The sequence below is a fragment of the Acomys minous genome, assembly GCF_964271855.1.
Source record: "Acomys minous genome assembly, chromosome: 3".
NCBI lineage: Eukaryota > Metazoa > Chordata > Mammalia > Rodentia > Muridae > Acomys > Acomys minous.
Genome location: NC_140485.1, coordinates 57,552,809 through 57,572,939, shown reverse-complemented (window position 1 = coordinate 57,572,939; position 20,131 = coordinate 57,552,809). Strand labels below are relative to the sequence as shown.

Genomic DNA, 20,131 nt, shown 5'->3' with positions numbered 1-20,131 from the left:
AACTCTGTAGATATTTATTCTACTTCAAGTAACAAAACCTAGTAAGTCCTGTGTTTCAACGGACAGCGATATAACACTCTGCAATACAAAATACAATGTACAGAAATTTCTACGAAGTAAACCTAAAGAAACACACTTGATTCTTATGCTTGTGCATTTATGTTAGAAAATTTTACTTTATATGTTTTTTTAAAAACCCACATTTTATTAGATGTTGAAACTGACACTTCCATGTAATTTAACCTACTGACATTTGTTTATAATAGCAAATATCCCAAATTGCTATTTTTCATGTCTTTTCAACTTAAAAATTTGTGCTATAAAGTGAAAAAAATCTGTAGTGATGTACAATGAAATAAAAGATTCCAAAGAACAAACGAAGCTCTCTATTCTCTATCTGAAAAAGTAAGTTTATGAAAATATAAAAGGAACTATCAAACATATTTGCACAGTCAAATAAGGTAGCCAGCCTTCTCGCAGCATCTTCAGAGGACCTGAGGCTATGCGGCAGCGGCAGCACAGCCCTTCATGAAGCAGTCTGCTTCACCATCATCCTCTTTTCCAGATCTGGTACAAACACTGCCCTATCCAGCTGAAAAGCTTCCAACCCTGTCCGGGGTCTGTCAGCAGGCAGCAACGGGCAATGCTTTTCTGACCAACTTGTGTCTCCTCCCTCTTAATTACTCTTAACTGCTTTGCTTCCTTCTTTAGGCTAAGTTTGGACATTTAAAGATAAATTGTTATTTAAAATCTAACAATTCCCACTAGGACAGATTGTTTCTAATTATGTTCTGAAAAAACTTCTGAAGTGATGCATGGTGGGGGAGGCAGGCCTATGAAGGCTGGTCTCCACTGTTGCAAGCACACACCGCCAGCTTGACCCCCAACAGCGCTTTTCATCCAGGACAGCACTGAGAGCCTCTGGATAGGTCTAGATATATGGAAGCAGAGAGGACAGCACAGGGAAAGCTAGCTCTAAGGTCCACTGGAATTCTCTTAAAACTTACACCAGTCAAGTTATTGGAAAAGATAACTTTATAATCTGAAAAAAAGCAATATGCTTTTGTAGACACTTTCCCATTTCTGTAATTTTAAATGGAAATATTAAGTTATTTTTTTAAAAAAAACATCAGAATTGTAAAGTTGGGAAATTTTGTAACAAACCATTATACACAAAATTACAGTAATTCCTGAAGTCCAGAAATATTATATCCTGCACATAAGTTCATAGCTATTTCAAACATTCTTTGCTCAACACATTTTATGCACTTGGCTTTTAGAGGGGTCTTTGCCAGGCTGAGCCTATATACACAATAGCCGACAACAGGTCTCTGTCCACACCAGCCCGAGTGCAATGGCCTCTAGGCCTGGGCTGTGGCAGGGCCCCCATCAGAGGCCCTGGCCTCAGGCTTCAGGTCCCGGGGGCTCTCTCTGCTCTTGCTGCGGTCCTTCTGGTCCCGGCCTCGGTCCCTGTCTCGGGCTCTCTCTCGGTCCCTGTCTCGGTCTCTGCTCCGGGACCGGTCTCTGTCTCGGTCTCGCCGCCTTTCACGGTCCCGTTCGCGGTTCCGGCTCCTCTCGCGGCTCCGGTCCCACTCCTTAGCCCTGTCAGTGTCTCTCTCCCTGTCCCTGTTGGAGCTCCTATCCCTGCCTTTGTCCCACTCCCGATGCCGGTCCCACTCCCGGCTCCTCTCCCAGTCTCTTTCTCGACTCCAGTTTCTGCCTCGCTCTCGCTCTCGCCTCCTATCCTCAAATGCCCGGCCCTGCCGGTTTTCCAACCCTTGGGCTTCTGGCTCGTCCAGAGACTTTTCTTTAGGTCCGGCTTCAAACCGCTCCCTCTGTCTCCCTTCAAAGGCTGGGTTCCTGTACTCATGGCCTTTGCCTTCCCGGAACTCCGAAGTGGCCCACTGCCCGTCAGCCTCATGGCCCTGTCCAGGGCCAGCACTGGAAGGCAGGCCAGTGGCTGGGCCTGCCTCATCCCATCGGTCCTTCCTATGTTGGGGAGGATGGCTTGGCAGCTCCAGCAGGGGCCGAGGGGGAGGCTTCACAGGCTGTGAAGATGGGCCCTGAAAGTGAAATCGAGAAGGCTGCTGATCATTTTTCTCAGCAAAGGGTGCGGGGCCCCTTGGTCCTCCATATGGCAGGGGTGCCGGTGCCCTCTGACCCGCAAATCGTGGCGGTGAGTTCACCATCTGCTCTTCGAACTGCTGGGGTTGAACGCCTCGGGGGACAGGCATGAAACCTGGTGCTTGGCCCCTGGACCCTTCAAACTGGGCAGGATGGGTGCCCCGGGAAGTTTCAAACTGACTAGGATGGGGCCCACGTGGGCCCACAAAATGACCAGGTGGTGGTCCCCTTTGGCCTCCAAACTGAGAGGGTGGAGGTCCTCCACGGGGTCCTTTCATCTGAGTCAGCAGTGGCCGTCTCTGGCCTCCAAATTGGAAGGGTGCCCTATTCCCCATGTACTGGGTCTGGTCGGGCCCTTCACACTGGGCGGGTGCACCTGTCATCTCGTTGTACGGAGTGTCCTGGAATTCCCTTTTCTCTCCATGAGGATCTTTGCGGTCTTCAAATTGGGCTGGTGCTCCTCCTCTGGGCCCACCAAGATAAGAAGGTGAGAGTCCTCTGCTGTCCCCATAGGGAGGTGGCCCATGCTGCCCAGAGAATAAGGAAGGGATTGGTGGCTTCTGGACCCCAAATCTGGCAGGTGGAGGGCCTCTTGATCCATCACTGTTAGGGACAATAGTCTCTTCTGAAAATGGAGGGACTGGCCCCCTAGGTCCTGGGAAACTGGGGCCATGATGTCCTGACATCCCAAAAGTACGTGGTACAGGTTCACGCTGGCCAGGAAACTGGGGCTGAGGGCCCCCTCCCCTCTGCCCAGGCAGAGGGAATGAAGTACCCTCAACAGGCCTGGGCTGTGGCTCTCTGGTGTCCTCAGTATCAGCCACTGGGCTGTCACTCCTCCCAGCAGACTGAGCACCCCGAGGGTCCTCATACTGGGACGAGCCAAGAGATGTTTCCTGAGACAGAAACATGGACCCTGAGAAAGGCTCCCTGCCTCCAGAACTAAAATTCTGTGCTTCAGGTTGCAAAGGGAAGCTGGGTGGAAAGGAAGCATTAGGTGGTGTGGGCAGCAGCACTCTGCGGGGTGGTGCTGGCCTGGCTGTGCCGTCCCCAGCAGTAGGAAGGTGGCTACTGTCCAGGGGTAATGAGACAGCAGGGAGCTCACACGTCTGGGCGTCATGTTCAGGTCTCAACACCGTGTTTTCACCTGGAGCCCAGGGAATAGTCATTGATTCCTTGGCCTCTGCAGCTAGCCCAGGCCCCGTGACTACTGGAGCCACAGCAGGAGCCTCCTTGGCAAGCAGGGTGCCTTGTGGGCCAGGTGTGCTTCCTGTGGGGGCTCTGGGAAGGGGCTCATTCTCAATGTTTTCAGCAGCCAGCCTCCTGGCCTGCCTGGGGTCCCTACTTTGTCTGGAGTCTAAGCTGTGGTTGGCGCTCAGGGCTCCTTGACCTGGGTCGGGGGCTTGCTGTTCTTGAGAGAACAGCTCAGTTTTGGCCAGGGAAGACTTGGGTGGTGGTGACATCAATGCATCTGACACAGAGAAGTGTGCCATGGAGACACCCACCGCAGCCCTCTGCTGCCTGAGGGCCTCCTCTTGCTCCTCCAGCTGCCTCTTCTGCTCCTCAATCTGCTTATTCAGCTCTTCTAACATTTTCTGTTGTTCTACCAGGGAGGCACTCGAGGCGTCAGCGGTAAAGTCAGCAGGCCTTTCCGTGGAGCTGACTTTCACACACATCCGATTGGGAAGGTCATCGATGGTCACTTTGGCTTCTTCTAAGATGGTCTCGTCTTCTGGATCATAGGCCACCTCTTCCTTCTCAGCTGTTTCGGGAACATTTTGCACATCGTGGTGGCTCCCTGGCTCAGCAAGCAGGGTATGAAAGGCTCGTTCAGGGTTGTACTCTTCTTCAGGGTCGTAGGGCCTGTCATCCTCCTCCTCCTCCTCCAGAGCCTTGTCTTTTGAGAACTGACCAAACTGTTGAACAATTGGATCCAACATAGGAGCTGCAGACACGGCGTCCTCCCCCTTGGTCTTGGAGTCCTGATGTGGAGATAGGGTAGACCCAACAGATTCTTTAGCAGAGGGCTCAAATGACTTCTTTTTCCCAAAGAGAGTCTGTAGGATGTGTTCCAGAGGGGAAGCTGTTTTTGAAGTGGCAGAAGTAACAGGGGAAGCTGTGGTGGTGGCTGCTGCTGCTGTGGTGGGCGCTGTGACGGTGCTGGTGGACCCTGGCTTGAGGGATGACAGTATTTTCAATACTGGGGGTTCAGGAAGAGAAGGGGGTGGAGGAGGAGGGGGTGGAGGGGGAGGGGGAGGAGAACCAGGCGGTGTGCTGCTAACAGCTGTGTCTGCAGCGTGCGCATGGTACTTGGGAGGCTTCTTTTCAGACGGCAAAGCTGCAGTTGCTTTGGGATAGACTGAAGTTTCTATTTCTTCCTGCTGGAGTCGAGCCCGCTTCTCATCTGCTTTGTCTGACTCTGCAGCACCGGAAGGGCGTTTGACTTTCTGACAGATTACCAACCCAAGTATTATATTTGGACGCGGTGATTCAAGACCTAGAAAACAAAACATTTACACAAACTTTAGAATCTAAGCCTAGCTTCCACCCTTTCCCATGGCTTTTGTGGGGGGAACTTCAATAGGAAGAAGAGATTCTGTGGTAAAAGAAAATTCAAAGTCTGAGAAGCTAATTGAGGCAGAAGGAAGGGACTCTAGTCCCTGAATGGACCAGCATACCCACCCAGTCCCAGCTAGTAGTCTGAAAGGGGCCTGTGTGATAAATCAGTGCTTCCCCAGAAACCACAAAAAAAGAACAAGTCACGAGCAAGCCCATTCCACGTCAGGGTTTATACTATGTCTTTCCAGCTGCTGAAATGCCAAAGTTATATCAGAGGTGAGACAAACAGCCACTAGTTGCTGGACTGTTTGACTGGCAAGGCTGAGAGTATAAGTCTCAGCTATGTTCTCCTACTGCCAGGAGAGAGCAGCCCCCTTTTAGCTTTAAAATGTGAGCTTGCATACATTAAGTTAAATATACTAAGCTAGCAAACAGGGAACAATCAAACCTAAGCTATAATGACACAAGAGGTACAGTGAATTTAATCTGGCATCGGAGAAAACAAAGCTCAATTAAAAACACAACTCACTGGGCATGTACGTATCAAGAAGTCCCCCTGAGCTGTGAATAGTGAGTGGGTACAAGTGCTAAGCCAGAACTGGAGAGGCAGCAGCAGCAGCAGGAGAGTGAATGCAGAGTCCAACTGGGCAGTGACAAAGCACCCATCAACCACCTACTGCTCAAGTTTTAGTAAACACTGAGTCCTGTGCTTGAATGAAGCACAGGGCATTTGCAAATGGTGGGATTGGGCACTCCCCAGGGAGGAGGTGCCAGGGAGGTTTAGGGCACACTTGCTTCTAAAGGAGAGGACTTCTCAGAAACAGCGTGGCAAGCCAACTCAGGAACGCCAGCTGCTTCCCACCCTTCTATATAGACCAAAGCAAGAATGAAAAGCCCAGGTCAGAAAACTTGTAACTTCGGGGCTGGAGTGGGGTGGGGTGGGGGGGGTGGGGGCGGGGAGAGAATGGCATAGCGTGAAGAATACAGATGTAAAACGAAACAAGCTATCAGTCCGATCATACTATTCAATTTACTGTTAGAAAATATATTCACGTAATCTTTATGCTATTAAAATCACCATCAAAATTTTTGTTTCAACTTACTGTAAACAACTGCTTTTAAACGTGGCATGTAGTTAGTTCTAGGAGTATTACAATTCCTAAATTCCAACAAGGCTTAGCACACAATAGGGGATAGAGGTGGCAGACAGGGACAGCCACTGGGAACTGACTACCCAGCCCCCACACCTAGCCCTCCTCCCTCGTTTTAGGAATCTCAGCACCAGCCTCCTGCATTCGAAAACTGATAGGGCTGTCTGGTGTGTATCAGAGAAAGAACTAGGAGGCAGGAGGGAAAACAAACCGACCAGGAGATCAGGAAGATCCCGCTGAACATCACATCAAAACTTCCCCACTTAAGAGTGTGTGGAAAGGCTATTGTTTGTTTTCTAAAGAGAAATTAAGGAGATTTTAGATGTAAAATGGTGGCTGCTATTTGCTTCCTATGTGGCTTGTTAAGATCTATAGTTTAGATGACCAGAGCTTGCAAGTTTGCATTATGAAAACTTGTTGGAACATCTGGGCCTCAAACTTAAGCTTTATTGGACAGCTGTATAAGCCAGGCTCTTTCTAGAATTTGACACTAGGAGGCTGGCTGGGGGTGTGTGAGTGGCAGGCTGTGAGGGAAAAACACAGAGCTAAGGACAGGGGGCTCTAGTGTGAGGAAGCAGGATGGACAGCTTAGTGTTGAGCCCTAGCCCTCCATAAGGGGAGCTATACTGCCTCACTCCAGACCACCCAAGTGCAGACGATGGACCCTTCATTGTATCCAACTCCTGCTTTAGTAATCTTCCACTATAACAGAGACCCAAAACCAGGGTCCAGGGTCCTCATTGTTGAAAAGAATCAGTGTGTCTCAAAGCAGGATGCTCCAGCAAGCTGCTAGTTTATTCCCTGCTGGTTTTGAGCACAGCAGGATGCCTAGACCTGCATCTTACCAGCAGTCGTTTCTGGTCACTTGGCCACCATGTGCACACTACAGGGTTCCACAGGCTGACCTCCTCAAGAAGCACAACCCTATTCTGAAACAATCCCCATTGCCTGACTCCTGTGTACCTACAAGAACCAAAGTATCCATTAAGGAATAGTGGCTCATATGTATTATCCACTCAGGAGTCTGAGGGCAGGAGGATCTTCATGAGTTCAAGGCAAACTTAGACTACTATATGGTGACTTCCAGGCCAGCCAAAACAAGAAAAACCGAACCCAAATTCAACTGGAGCTAGCACCCTGGAAGAAGCTTCATCTCGTGTCTTGGGCCTTGGAAGTATCTTCACTGAAGAGGGCATGTCCCAAAGTTAATGATGCTGCTCCACCGTGTATGCAAGGTGTGACATATAGGAAATGTCAATGAAGGTCAAAGGGCCCAAGTCCCCATCTCTACCCTGACACCTGGAGGAGCTGTGGAGGTCCAGGTTTCTTGGGGTCCACCTTCCGGGCTGCTGCATTTTGTCAACCATCAGGCTTAGAGTTCAGCTCCCTGGAATGTGTAGGTGTATGGCCTCTGATACAATGGTCAGCCCAGCTTCTGTACAGGTAGGAGGTCCACAAGAGCCAGTCACTAGACAAGATGGCAGTTACTGACTCACCATCTCTTTGGGGCTCTTAGGAGACTGTCAATTCACACAACTAGGCAAAACAAGCAGTGGGAGACTGACATAGCAGATGTGGTTAAAATGTGCCGTCCTACTTCCACAACTGATTCATTGCTGAGTGCTGTTTCACGTGTATGAATGCAAGCCTGTTTAGTTCCATGTCTAGCCGTTAGACTCCGGTATCAGATAGAGAGGGAGAGAAACGAGACAAGGGTGCAACTGCAAAGGTGTGCCAGTTCATCTCTCAGGACCTGTGTCCAGACATGGTAGCAACAGTCTGCAAGATGTGGCTGAAGATAACCACCTGCTTCTACAGAGAGTGGGAGGTGGTGCCGTAGCCTGTGTACATGGCTAGCATTCCTGTTTATTAAGAGATTCATTCCCAAGCTGACTCCTGCTGACCTTACACCTGTCAAACTGACCTCTAACCCCAAATCTAACAGCATATTCAATATGTTCATGATGAAAACCCTTTTATGGTCTGAATCTATCAAAATAAAATGTTCATACCTGCTGGGTCAGAAACTGTGTGGAGATTTCAGTTATGACTTGGACATACTTGGCAAATGAGGGGAACTGTATACTTCCCAACCCACTTAGCACACACACACTCACGCACATGTCCTTCCTTGACTCTGAAGCTCTAAGACCAGGTAAAGCCACTGCACCCAGTGCATTCTTGGGGTAGAGCAAGGTTGCTGTCCATCTTCTTCCATGTGCCCAAGGTCAAAGGACACTGAAGCATGCCAGTCTGCATGCCCTCTGCCCTGTACCACCTGGCTTATAAGGAGCAGAGGCAGGCCCAGGGCAAGTGGCCCTAGCTACCACATGGTTCCAAGTCAGACAAACAATGGCCAGTTTCCATGACACATTTTTATTGATTTAGATCGACAAGAGTAGTACATTCCATTCAATACCATATTTGATTTTGATTACAGTTTCTGTGCAAAGCTTTGATACATACACAAGAAAACTGAGTGCTTACCTGCTAATATTTCCAACTAATTGAACTGTTTAAAGTCAACACAGAGACCCTGGAGTTGACACCCCTGAGGAATGCTTTCTGTGTACAAAAGCATCATGCCCCTTCCCTCAGAGCACCTGAGGATAGCCTGGGGGAGGAGACTGACATCAAAATGAGTGCCCTTGGTCTTCTCCAGCCTGGCAATGGGCCCTGAGGACTATGAAGTGGGCATACAGGTTCTGGACTCAGTGTGGTCTAGAAGAGAACGGCTCCCTGAAACTAGTCTTGGTCCTCTGACTAAGGCCACAAATGTGGAAAGTATAGACAGTGGGGTCAGAGGGACCCAGGCTTTCTGGCTGTCCTTTGAAATATCCATACTAGAATACAGACCAGACAGCATTCTTTTTTTAATGGAAAAATCATCATAAAAAGCACAAGGACACTAGTGTCATTAAGAAACCCAGCACTTCAGGATGCACTGACTGGGTCTGTGAATTACAAATGCTAGGGCAAGAACCCAAATGCTGGCAAGGGGTGGTGGTGTCCTGAGCGCGTGGCCAGAGTTCTGAGGCCTCGCCTTCCTTCAAAGTAAGAAAATAGAGTTTAAGAGGCCAATGTCAGAAACTACTTGGCTCTGAATTCAGATGGAGAGGACTACCTGTGGCTCCCTGTGTAGAAACTGAGGTATAGAAACAAGGTATAGAAACTCTCCTGCAAGGCCTTCTTTACCCCCACCACAATTTGCACATATAGCACGGGGCTACTCTACCTGGTCACAGCAGGATCTCCTAGTCCCTCTTATGATAGCAGCGCAGGGCTAGAGCTTCACTGCTCCCAGCCTAAAGGCAGAGCCTTACACTGGAAGAAAGGCTTTGGGTATGCAGATCCAAGTCCCAGGAATTTCCTAGGCATGTGCACTGACCCCCAGCTTGTTGGGTAGTTGGTACTCAGATGGGTCCACAGGTCAGCCGAGGAGACAGAGCTACCACCTGTAGATGGCGCAAGGTATCCAGGGTTTCTGTGACATTAGATGCTATGAGGACAGGGAAAACCAAGCCAGGAGAAAGCTCCAGCCCAGCCATACACACATACAGTACACACAAGCATAATGCCAAACACACGCACCTACACCTAGAAAATGCCAAGTCAAGCCATCAGTACATAAGGCAGGTCCAGCCATAAGCCTGGCCTGGGTCAAGGCTGTTTGCATTGACAGTGTGCAAATACAACACACATGTAATTGTGACAACATTATCATTAAAAACTATTCTCTCTGTCAAGCTAGCCAGTCCTATAGTCTTAAAAAAAAAATCTTTACATGTTTATATAAAATATTTCATTACTTTTATGAATTCTTATTTTTAACAAGACACCTTTATGACAATGTGGATGGGAACCTGCCTATCTTTTCAGTGTACCTTCCAGTGTCACAGCCTCAGCAAGTGTGCCCTCTACGTGGCCAGCCACTAAACATGAGTCTGGGTGGTCAGTGGTCATCACGTATGGGTTATAGTAAGCCAAGCCCCAACCTTTATCATTTTGACAGTACAGTGTTACCTTGCCCTGTCCCAGCTGGCTACCCCACAACCCTGCACCCAGATGACTGCGCAGCTACAATGGATGTGCAATTCCTCTGGTGGTCTCCTTCCTGGTCCTGGCCCTGGCCACTGGGAGCTTCCCCCAAGTCCTACTTGGTTAAGGGCCCCATGCATCCCAATGCTCATGTACTTTGCAGGCTTCTCAACACTCCAAACAGTCTGTCTTTGTTTGGCAATGCTGAGAGTATGAAGGATGAGGTGCTGCTCTTGTTTATAAGCTAACAGAAGGCAAGGGATCTAATTCACATTTCTGCTTTTCCACCTGAAGGGCGGTGCTCAGAGGCAATGCTTGTCTCCACTATAGGAACCACTTGGGGACATTAACTCCTACCCGCCAGCTGAGACACATCTAAGTGACCGGCCGCTCTTCACACAGACAGGTGCCAAGGGTCAGCTTCTGGGTCTTCACTTCCAGGAGAACTGGATACCTCTTTACCCATGGTCATGAACAGAGCTCTTCACATGGCTGTCATCAAGCACTTCCAGGGCACCTTCTGCCACCCATATAGTGGCTTTATTATTATTGTTTTTTTAATTCCCCATATGGCTTCACAGAACACACTAATACACTTCGCTTTTGAAATGTGCTGGGCACTAAAATCTACTGCATCGTGCCCAGTAACTTAACCCAGCACTATGACACCAACCGATACCTTAGTGTGCACATATCTGAAGCTGTAGGCAAGGGACACCCATGCCATCAACTAGGAGCAGGCTGTAGTTGGCGGACGGCTGTGTTTGGGTCTTCAGCATGCTGGCCAGTTTAGATGTAGTTGTGCGGTACAGGGCTGGGGCATTCAACAGCTACCTCTATGATAGCACGCGAAAGAGTATTTAACACACGTCAAACCCATTGGCTTTTAGCTAAGACTAATCTTCTGGGGACGTGTCCAAAGAGACCATTTTAGGTACCCAGTGCCAAGTCCCTAATTGAAGGCATGAAAACTCCTTGAAGGGGCTTAGCAGAGCCTCACACCACTGGACCAGGCCCCTCCATGTCATCCGAACCTCAGCTGTGTTTCTTTATAAATAATCTACTAAGCAATACTTCTAAGGAAAGAGCAAACCTAAATAGTTTGCAGAAGATGAAAGAATTTACTACAATATGTGCAGTGACTGGAAAGCAGTCGTTTTGAGATCCTTTTCTATGGCATTGTTACCAGACCCCTTAGGAATCAAGTCCTGAGGAGAAGCGGTTTGGAATGGGAGAACCCAGCCTACTTTGAGCAGAGTGGCAACAGGAAGAGCAACCCTTCCTGCTGGAGTAGAAGGCATACTGATTCCAGGCACTCCCTGTCTTTCCTCACATCTAAACAGCTCCCTGGTCTGAGGCAGCAAACAATTTGGTTGTAAGCAGTGCGTCAATTTTTATACAAACAGACACTTTTCTAGCTATGTGGTTACATTTCAGAACAGTTGTTCCTGTCATGTGTGGTTCCACTGGTTGTCCTAATCTAGTTCCTAGGAGTTCAGGCCAGGAGGCAGATGTCCCTGTGACAACCTGGGAAGACTGTAAAGAGAAGAGGACTGTGTGGGGACTGGCTGGACCTAATCACCTCTCAGTAACTGGGTGCTTACCTGGGCCCTCAAAGGGCAAGAGTTTGGATGGCACAGGGTCCTTAGCACTCAGTGGGATCAGGTACAGGTCCTTGACATGCCTGTTGTTATTAGCTACAACCCCAAAGCGGCCACGGCTGCTAAAATAGGAGTAGAGAGAGATGTAGGCAACCTCTTCCTCCTCTGTGGCAGGGTGGAAGCGGATCAGACAGAGCTCCTGTAAGGCAAACAGAGCACAGGGAAACATGCTCAACCCTCTTTCAGATGCAGACACCATGGCACACTGTCTAGCAATTCTAACCTGTCAGTCCTATTGCCTGATCATTAACACAAATCAAGGAGAAAGAGCACAGGTTCCAGTCAGACCGCTGGGCTGAAACCACTGCCACTCGCAGGACTCTCAGTGAGTAATATGCACAGTTGTCAGCTTAGGCATGCCTGATACTAAGCAAGCTTTCACTATTCCTGTGATGACAGGGACCACAGCAGACAGGACATACCATCAACAGGTGCCATCTGGGAATCTCCAAACTAAAAGGCCAGTATATATGGTTTACCCACTCTTTTGAGTGTGGTACACTTTCAAAAGAAACCTCACACACATCACATCAGCTATAGCTGACCTAAGGGATTTTCAGAAGCCAAAGCCTGTGTGTGAGCTAAGACTGTAAGTCTGAGTTAGGATGCCTCCAAGTTCTTACCTTCTTTTCCCTTGGTTATGAAAGAGAAAAGCAAAGCCCGTGTATTTACTAAAATTTGAATGCACTCACACCATTATGATAAATTAGACACAAACACCTATCACTATTAGTCAAGTATACCTTCATCCTTGTGTACATCAACATTTTCAATGACTAGTAAGTTATAGGTTGGCATTACAAGCTTTAGCCCAACAAAATGAGACATTTGAAAAGAAAAAAAAAAGTTTAAGCAAGCACAGTCTCCCACTGTTGCAGAGACCACACTGTGAGCAGGTACCTTGGACACCGATGACTTGAGCTTGCCAACATAATCCCAAACTGTCTTTGGAGCAATCCTTCCACCAATGTGGATTGTGTCTGGTAAATCCTACACAAGAAGAACATGCAATTAACACCAGTGCTGCAGTCTTCAGAGACTGACACAGTAATTCCAAAACACCAGACCACACAACACAACTGCAATCTTAAAGAAAAGTGTTACCTAAAGCCTAGTGCAGAAGCTGAGGCAGGGCAGCAGGAAATCTGAATCCTTCTTAAGACAAACAGACACACACGCAGACACACACAAAGAGAGGAAGGAGAGGGAGGACAGACACACACAGAGGCAGGTATGCATGGGGGAGGGGCTTCTTTGTTCTAACCTCACTGAGATAATCCAAACACCCAGAGACAGGATATGCCTTAGTGACAAATTTCGCTACACTCTGCATATTAATAAATCCTTTCCAAATCGTGCTGAGTCGAGACAGAAAGAGGGTTGTGTCTCCTTCCGGCGGGGATCGGGATTCTGAAATGCTGCAAAACCAAACCATAAAGAGTGTTAATTTCTTTTTGTACAATGGATATTTCAAAGTATGGTGACTTCATTCTTGGGAGCGAAAGAGAATCACAAGGTTAGTGGCTTCCTCTCACTTAAGTCATAATGACTCACACATTTGGTCAGGAAAATAAGTTCAATAGGCAACAAACTGGAATGGCTATTAAGTTAAAAACTTTTCATTAAAGACCTAAATGACACCTAAATATTAACGGGGCATCCAAGAAACAGAGCATCTTTAGGACACTAAGGATTTACCAGGTTTCCGATAATCTAACCACTAGCTTCCCTTGTCAGTCTAAAGCAAGTGTGTGACGTTTGCTCAGACCCCACCCTAAAGACACACCTTGTATTTGGTGATGGTGGTACTGACAGGTATCTTGGGTCAGGAGAGGAGGACGGTTTAGCCAGTATGGACTTGGGCACCACTGCAGGAGTCAGAGCAGGCTTGAGCATGTCCAGTTTGGCTTCTGATGTCTGAGTGTTGTCCAGGTGGGCTACCACAGAGGCTGTGACTGTACATGACCCACTCAGAGCAGTCCTGGGGTCTCGACCACACACTGTGACTGTGGTGACCACCCCACTCCCACCAGAGACAGAACAGGGAGAGAGGCCCTCCAGTGATGATGGCTCAGGGGGGCCATCACCTGGAGGCCCAGGGAAGCCCTTTCTCTCCTGACTCTCCATGTCTGGCTCTGAGGCGTTTTCAGGCAGTGTCTCTGCAACCGCTTCATCAGCAGTGTTAGAAACTGGATGAGGCGGGGAGCCGTCGTGCCGGGGCTTCACGTCTTCCTTCTTAGCAGAAGCTGAAAGCTTTTGCTTTTTAGGAGCTGGTTCATCCTCTGATGATGGAACCTGACCTGAAGAGTACGAAGTGTGAGGAAGACACATCACGGTCACAGTCAATTATGTGGAGGAATGGCTTATGTTAATAAAAAACACTACAATATACAGCAAAGCTACATAGGTACCAGAAAGCCACTGTCCTAACTTGGCTATCTGTAGAGGAGTAATTTTAAACAAGGCCAAGTTTTGTCTTATTTCCAAGTTTCAGACCCAAAATTATGCTCACCTGTACAGATTTTACAGTTTAAATCAAAAAGATGGGCCCGGTGCTGACTGGTTGTATCCTTTAGCATGCTGCTGAAGACGTCAAGAAGAGGTGCTGTGCTCTTCTCAGGGGCAGCTCGCACTGACTCTTGTTGCTCCTACAAGTGAAATCAAAGTAGGAGTTGCCTTGTTGTTTTCTTGAGACGGTGCCTGTCGCATGGCACGGGATGACCTGAAGCTGCCCCTCCAGCTTCCACCCAGAACACTGTTCTCAACCTTCCTAAGCTGTGACCCTTTAGTCTATTCCTCATGCTGTGGGGAGGCAACCATAAACATATTTTTGTTGCTACTTTATACCTGTACTTTTACTAGTTATTACTGTTATGAATTGTAATGCATTTAATATGCAGGATATCTGATAGGAGACCTCTGTGAAAAGGTCGTTAGAGACCCCTGCCCACCCCCCCCCCCCAAAGGGATGTTATCCCACAGGTTGAGAAACACTAATCTAGAAACAGAAAGTGCTAACATGCTTGGCTCAAATAGATAATTTCTCTTCTAAATCCGATCCATCTCCAAGTTAATAGCACAAACCATGAAGAACAATGGAGAGCCAGGCATGCCTTCAGTACCAGCACTCTGGGGGCAGAGGCAGGTAGAGCTCTGAGCTCAAGACCACCCAGGTCCACAGACCAAGTTCCAGGACAGCCAAGACCACCCATCTTGGGGTGGGTCAGGGAAACAAAGGAGAAAAAGCCCACTAAGCCAGGTGTGGTGGACCAGTCTACAATCCCAGAATTTCAGAGGTGCAAAGTTTTAGGCCAGACTAAGCTACAAAGAGAGACTGTCTTTAAACAAAACAAAACTTCCTCCAAGAAAAAAGAAAAGAGGAAGGGAAAAAAAAAAAGCTAGGTGGTGGCAGTGCACACCTTTAATCCCAATAATCAGGAGGAAGAGGCAGGCAGATCTCTGAGTTTGAGGCCAGCCTGGTCTACAGAATGAGTCCCAGGTCAGAAAAATCCTTAAAAAAAAAAAAAAGAAAGAAAGAAAGAAAGAAGAAAGAGAAAAACAAAAAACTAAAGGAGGGGGCTGGAGATGGCTCAGTGGTTAAAGTACTCGCTGTTCTTCCAAAGGTCCTGAGTTCAATTCCCAGCAACCACATGGTGGCTCACAACCATCTATAATGAGATCTGGTGCCCTCTTCTGGCCTGCAAGTGTATATGCAGGCAAAACACTGTATATGTAATAAACAAATCTTTAAAAACCGAAAACAAAAAAACAAAACCATCTTGAAGGAGCCAGGCATGGTGGTGCTATAATCCCAGCACTTGGGGAGGCAGAGGCAGGCGGATTTCTGTGAGTTTCAGGCCAGCCTGGTCTACAGGGCAAGTTCAGCCCTGTCCCGAAAAACTAAAACCAAACCAAACCAAACCAACCTAAAGGAACCCATACCATCTCAATGAATAGAAGCCCCTGGGAAGCACCATCAACATGCTACACATGAGCTCCTTGGAGAACACTGGCATCATGCACACATGACTTTGTTTAAAAGTCAGTGATATTCTCAATGACTTGTTAGCCTTAGCCTCTGGGCAAACTCAGGATGCCCCAAATGCTCACTTCTGAATCTGAAGCCGGTGGAGAATCTTCCATGTCAGGAACAGTCTCTGGCTTAGCAGTGTTCTTCTTGCTCTCGTTAAGCAACTTAGTCCTGGACTCTGTCACCTACAAGGACGACAGAAACGAAGGCTTCAGCCTTGGGTAGAAGGAACATTCATTCAGCCTATAATTAGCTGATTAATTGACTTCTAAGAAAACAAAACCTCTCAGGCCTCAGGCAGCCATCCTCCTCAGCACTCACAGATTTTGTGGGCTTCTCTGTCCACATGGAGAGTTCTTTAGATACAAGTTCTTCAGGCTTCATCCTGACAAGCTTTGCCAAGGAGATTTCTTCTCGAAGAACTCGGTGGAAGAGCCCCTATTAAAAAAAAAAAAAAGCACCTTTCACGTCCTCATTCATAAACTGTAGTGATCTCTCTCAGTCTGGATCAATATGAAGAACAAAGCAGCATGGGAGTCAGATGGATCCTGACCACTCCCAGAACTGAACCCCACAGTGCACACGTGCACCCTCAGCCCACTGTGGGGCAGCAGTTTAGCTGTGAGTCAACTTCGAGGCCACCTGCAGATTCCATGCCTTCTCAAGATCACAAATAGTGTATACAACTTAGAAGTAAAGGCAGGGACGGGTCACTTCTAGGGATACAGCTAAACCATTTGATTCTGCTGATAAAGCATGGGGGCTGGGAGAGGGTGTTCAGAGTCAAGAGAACACTGTCAACAAGCCCCAGCAGCAGAAAGCAGGAGAGGTAGGTACCAGGCTAGCAAGGTTGAGAACCTCAAGGGGTGGCCCGTATCATGTGGCTGAGGAAGAAAAGTTAAGGGAGAAAAGGTTGCTTGAATTTTAATTCCCAAACTTGTTATAGGAAGAAACAAGTAGAACACATAAAAATTTGAGGGCAGCCTGCTCTATAAGACCCTGCCCAGCCATGGTTACAGAGAGACCTTGTCTCAGAAAAATAAAAAGTAAGCCACAGCAGACATCCCTGAAAATTGGGATTCAAAAATTTAAATTTAAGTCAATGAGCACATGATTTCTGTAGCTAAATTTAAGCTCATCTAGTAAAATGGGGAGAGGGGTCATAAAATCCCTTAAAAGGCCAGTTCTGGCAGGGAAGGTGATGACCTACAAAGATAGACAGAAAGGATACATACAGCTCCAAATACTACACAGGTGGTGGCGCACGCCTCTAATCCCAGCACTCATGAAGTAGAGACAGGTGGATCTCTGTAAGCTCAAGGCCAGCCTAGTCTACAGAGTGACCTCCAGGACAACCAAGGCTACACAGAGAGACCCTGTCTCAAACACCAATAAACAAACAAACAAAACAAACGTCTCTGAATGCTGTTTAATACGCCACTGTAAGCTAACAAAAAGAAAAGTGAGGATCTATCTGGGTCAAGAAACCCCAACATCTAGTTGGGGGCAAACAGACCTGATTCTTAGGATCCTTAAGGTTGAACATGATGCTGCGATATTTGCTCTTATAGCGATTATCAGTAACCTGGAACAAGTTAAACATCTCCTTCTCAATGTGGAGGGCAATTTTTCCTACTTCATTTTCTGTCATTATTAAGTCATCGCTGTCATTGACTCTGAATAGAATGAAAAGAGGGATTACATAAACCAGGGGCACTTGCCTAGTGGGGAATCCCAGAACACTATCACCAATGTCACATCTGTGAGAGGCAATGACATACACTGTGGCCCACCTTTTCCACAAAATCTCTTTCAAGGAGCGCCTTATATTTTGCCGAATTTGGGAGTTGGGCTGTGATGGAGCTGGGTTCACAGGCCCAAGGCGTCCTGGGGCTGGAGAGGCTGCAGGGACATTGGCAGACATGGGCTTCCTGATAACTCCCACCACAGCAGCAGAGCCAGGCAATTTTTTGGAAGTAGTTGTCACAGGTGTTGGTCCTGCCTGCCTGGCAGAAGTGCTCGATGGGGTGGCTGAGGGCCATGGCCTCTTGGGGATGGTACCCTTGAAGCCTGACGGCAACTTCTTAACAGCTGGTTTGGCTCCTGCCATGTTAGCATAAGGAGGAAGCTTCTTTGGAACAAGACTTCTAGGTGAAGTCTGTCTGCTCATCAAGGAGCCTGGGGGAACGGTTTTCTTTGGCACTGCAACTGCTGCCATTGACTTGTCCTCCACTCTTCTGTCATCTTTCATGGCTAGAAAGCAGAATGCAAACAAGAGTAAGACGTGAGCAACATATACAACACTGCAGGTTGACATTATACCATGTCCACCCTGGAAATGACCAGGACAACTGAGGAGTTGTCAGGTACACACCCAGATTTTTAAAATACCAAAACTCAAAAGTTTCTTTCACTGGATTTTATGGTGGTACTCTTTATTTCAGAAAGAAAAAGCAAACTTTTATGTATCACTACCTTAAACCTTTTACTTAAAATAAGCCAATTACCAAAGGCGCTAATTAATCTCTAGCTAAACTGTAAAACTAAAGGACAAATGTCCTCAAAATAGGTAGAGTTACAGAATCAATTCCATAAACAAGTCAAGGTGTTTTTGTGACAAGTTTGCAAAATAGAAAAGATCAGGCAGCCTACATTCAACCAAAAATCAGATGCCAAAATAGAAGACTTCATGGGCTGTGTATCTCTAAGGACTCTGAGCTCCCAGGGGATCTATTATTTGACATGCATGTGCACCCACCGAGTTTATGTGAAAGGAATCAGTGCAGACTTTTTTCTTGAGGGAGACCCAGGGAAGCAATGAGCACCAGATGCCAAAAGCAGTGATGCCCATTTATACAAGCTCCCACCCCCATCACCCTCTCACAATTCTCTCAGCAGAGTAAAATGACCACCTAGCATTTAAAATGTTGTCAAATAGCTTTGGTTGGCATAAAAAACTTCTACATGGTAGTGAGTAATCAGTTTAATTAAATTCCTACATCAAGGGCTCACAAAATGTCTCGAATTGTAAGCCCAAGTTCAGTTCCCAGGACTCACACAGCATAAAGAGGGAATAGACCACCCCCCACACCATCTTTCATGGAACTGAATGATGCATGTCCAGCACACTGACCAACAGTCCAAGTGGTTTGTTAAACAGGGGAAGGAACTATCTGGGAACATAACATGTAACTCAGGACTGCTGTCCTGCCAGGTAAAAGACACTTATAAGATGGCTCATCTGGACAGGCAGTTCCAGCCGTGCCTGGAGCATGACTTCGGAGTACTTCCTGCCTTCAGCCCCAGTAACCATTTCCAATATTACAGGTCCCAGACCCCATACACAAGGAAAGCCCACTCCAAACTACTCCAGGTGTCTAGGGACCCCACAAAGTCCTGCCAAAAAGAACCAACTACCAATGTGTCCAAGGGGTAGGTAGCCTGGACCACTGCCATATAGTCAACTACAAAGTGGTACTGAAAAACCCTGAAGATGCACATCTTGCACTTCATCTGATCCCTTTCAACTTCACCCCAATGGCCCTTTGCTATTAAGTGATCTGTGTTCAGAAGCATGCCAAAGCACTTTAGGCTTTTATCTACCCAAAGTTCCATCTCTCCTTTTGCGTTTCTAGATGAGGACAGGAAATATCCAAAGGCAGATTTGTAGAAAATAGAAATTATGAGTGCACTCTGAACAATGGAGCATACTTTTTTTTTTTTAAACTGCCAAGGACCTATTTTTACAATACAGTGAACAAACTTTCAGAGCCAAGGAGCACAGCGAGCTTCCCATAGATCAAGGCCAATGTCCAAGGGCTCACTGCAGCGGCAGTCTAATTCTTGGCTCCAGGGGTATTCAGCAATTTTCCTGTATGCCCGGCTGTGGGGTTATGTGTGTGTGTGTGTGTGTCCGGAGGGGGGGGGGTTGTGGGGGTGGGGGGCGCGCGTGGCGGTGGCGAAGTCAGTAGGCCCCTTTGAAGGGCCAGAGAAGGAACGAGAACCGAGAATAATATGGACCAAGTGGCATGTGAGGTGCTGACACCAGGCAGCATATCTGTGTATTAGATTGCCAGATGTTTTCTGGGACACTGTAAGAGTGGTTACAGATCCAAGACCTAAATTCAGCTGTCTTCTACTCTTCAAAACGATGAAAAACCCTAGACATTACCAGAATCTCAACAAAGGCCCTCCACATAGCAGTCTAGCCTAGAAACATCTGTGCTGATGTGTTTTTCTTCCTTGTTACACATGTGGACACAACAGACCCAAACTCTTCTTGGTCTGACTGTTGGCTGTTCCTGACTGGCTATCCCAGTACACATCTGATGACTTGAAAGCAGATAAACCTGCACCTCATCCATTGCCACTCTGCAGGCTCAATAGCTCTAGTGGCTTCTGCCCATTTAAGGCCAATAATCAGGACCCTTTAGCCAAACTTCAAGCAGTGCATAAAAGCTATGCTATAGTAAGTTAAAAATTGGTGAATATGCCCCATAAATGAGCACCGCTAACCATTTGTTGACCAACATCTTGACACCTCAAGCCCTCTTTTATTTTAGAGGGGG

The 20,131-nt window shown here is 47.4% G+C and overlaps 1 protein-coding gene across 8 annotated transcripts in view; it reads right to left on the bottom strand.

The window, feature by feature from the left end:
* Positions 1-20,131, bottom strand: part of DIDO1 (death inducer-obliterator 1) — a 54,538-nt gene continuing 34,407 nt past the window's right edge. For 6 of the 8 annotated variants that reach the window (XM_084774366.1, XM_084774370.1, XM_084774365.1 and 3 more), the window contains exons 8-17: positions 17,357-17,816; positions 17,080-17,239; positions 15,885-16,001; positions 15,644-15,748; positions 14,046-14,181; positions 13,320-13,833; positions 12,798-12,951; positions 12,434-12,523; positions 11,477-11,672; positions 1-4,621 (exon numbers count right to left, since the gene is read on the bottom strand). In XM_084774366.1, the coding sequence (XP_084630492.1) occupies positions 1,362-4,621; positions 11,477-11,672; positions 12,434-12,523; positions 12,798-12,951; positions 13,320-13,833; positions 14,046-14,181; positions 15,644-15,748; positions 15,885-16,001; positions 17,080-17,239; positions 17,357-17,816 (5,192 nt within the window). In that variant the 3' untranslated portion in view covers positions 1-1,361. Of the gene's footprint in view, positions 4,622-8,194; positions 11,673-12,433; positions 12,524-12,797; positions 12,952-13,319; positions 13,834-14,045; positions 14,182-15,643; positions 15,749-15,884; positions 16,002-17,079; positions 17,240-17,356; positions 17,817-20,131 lie in introns of those variants that run through there. The other 2 variants (XM_084774371.1, XM_084774372.1) reach the window with 2 other exon arrangements.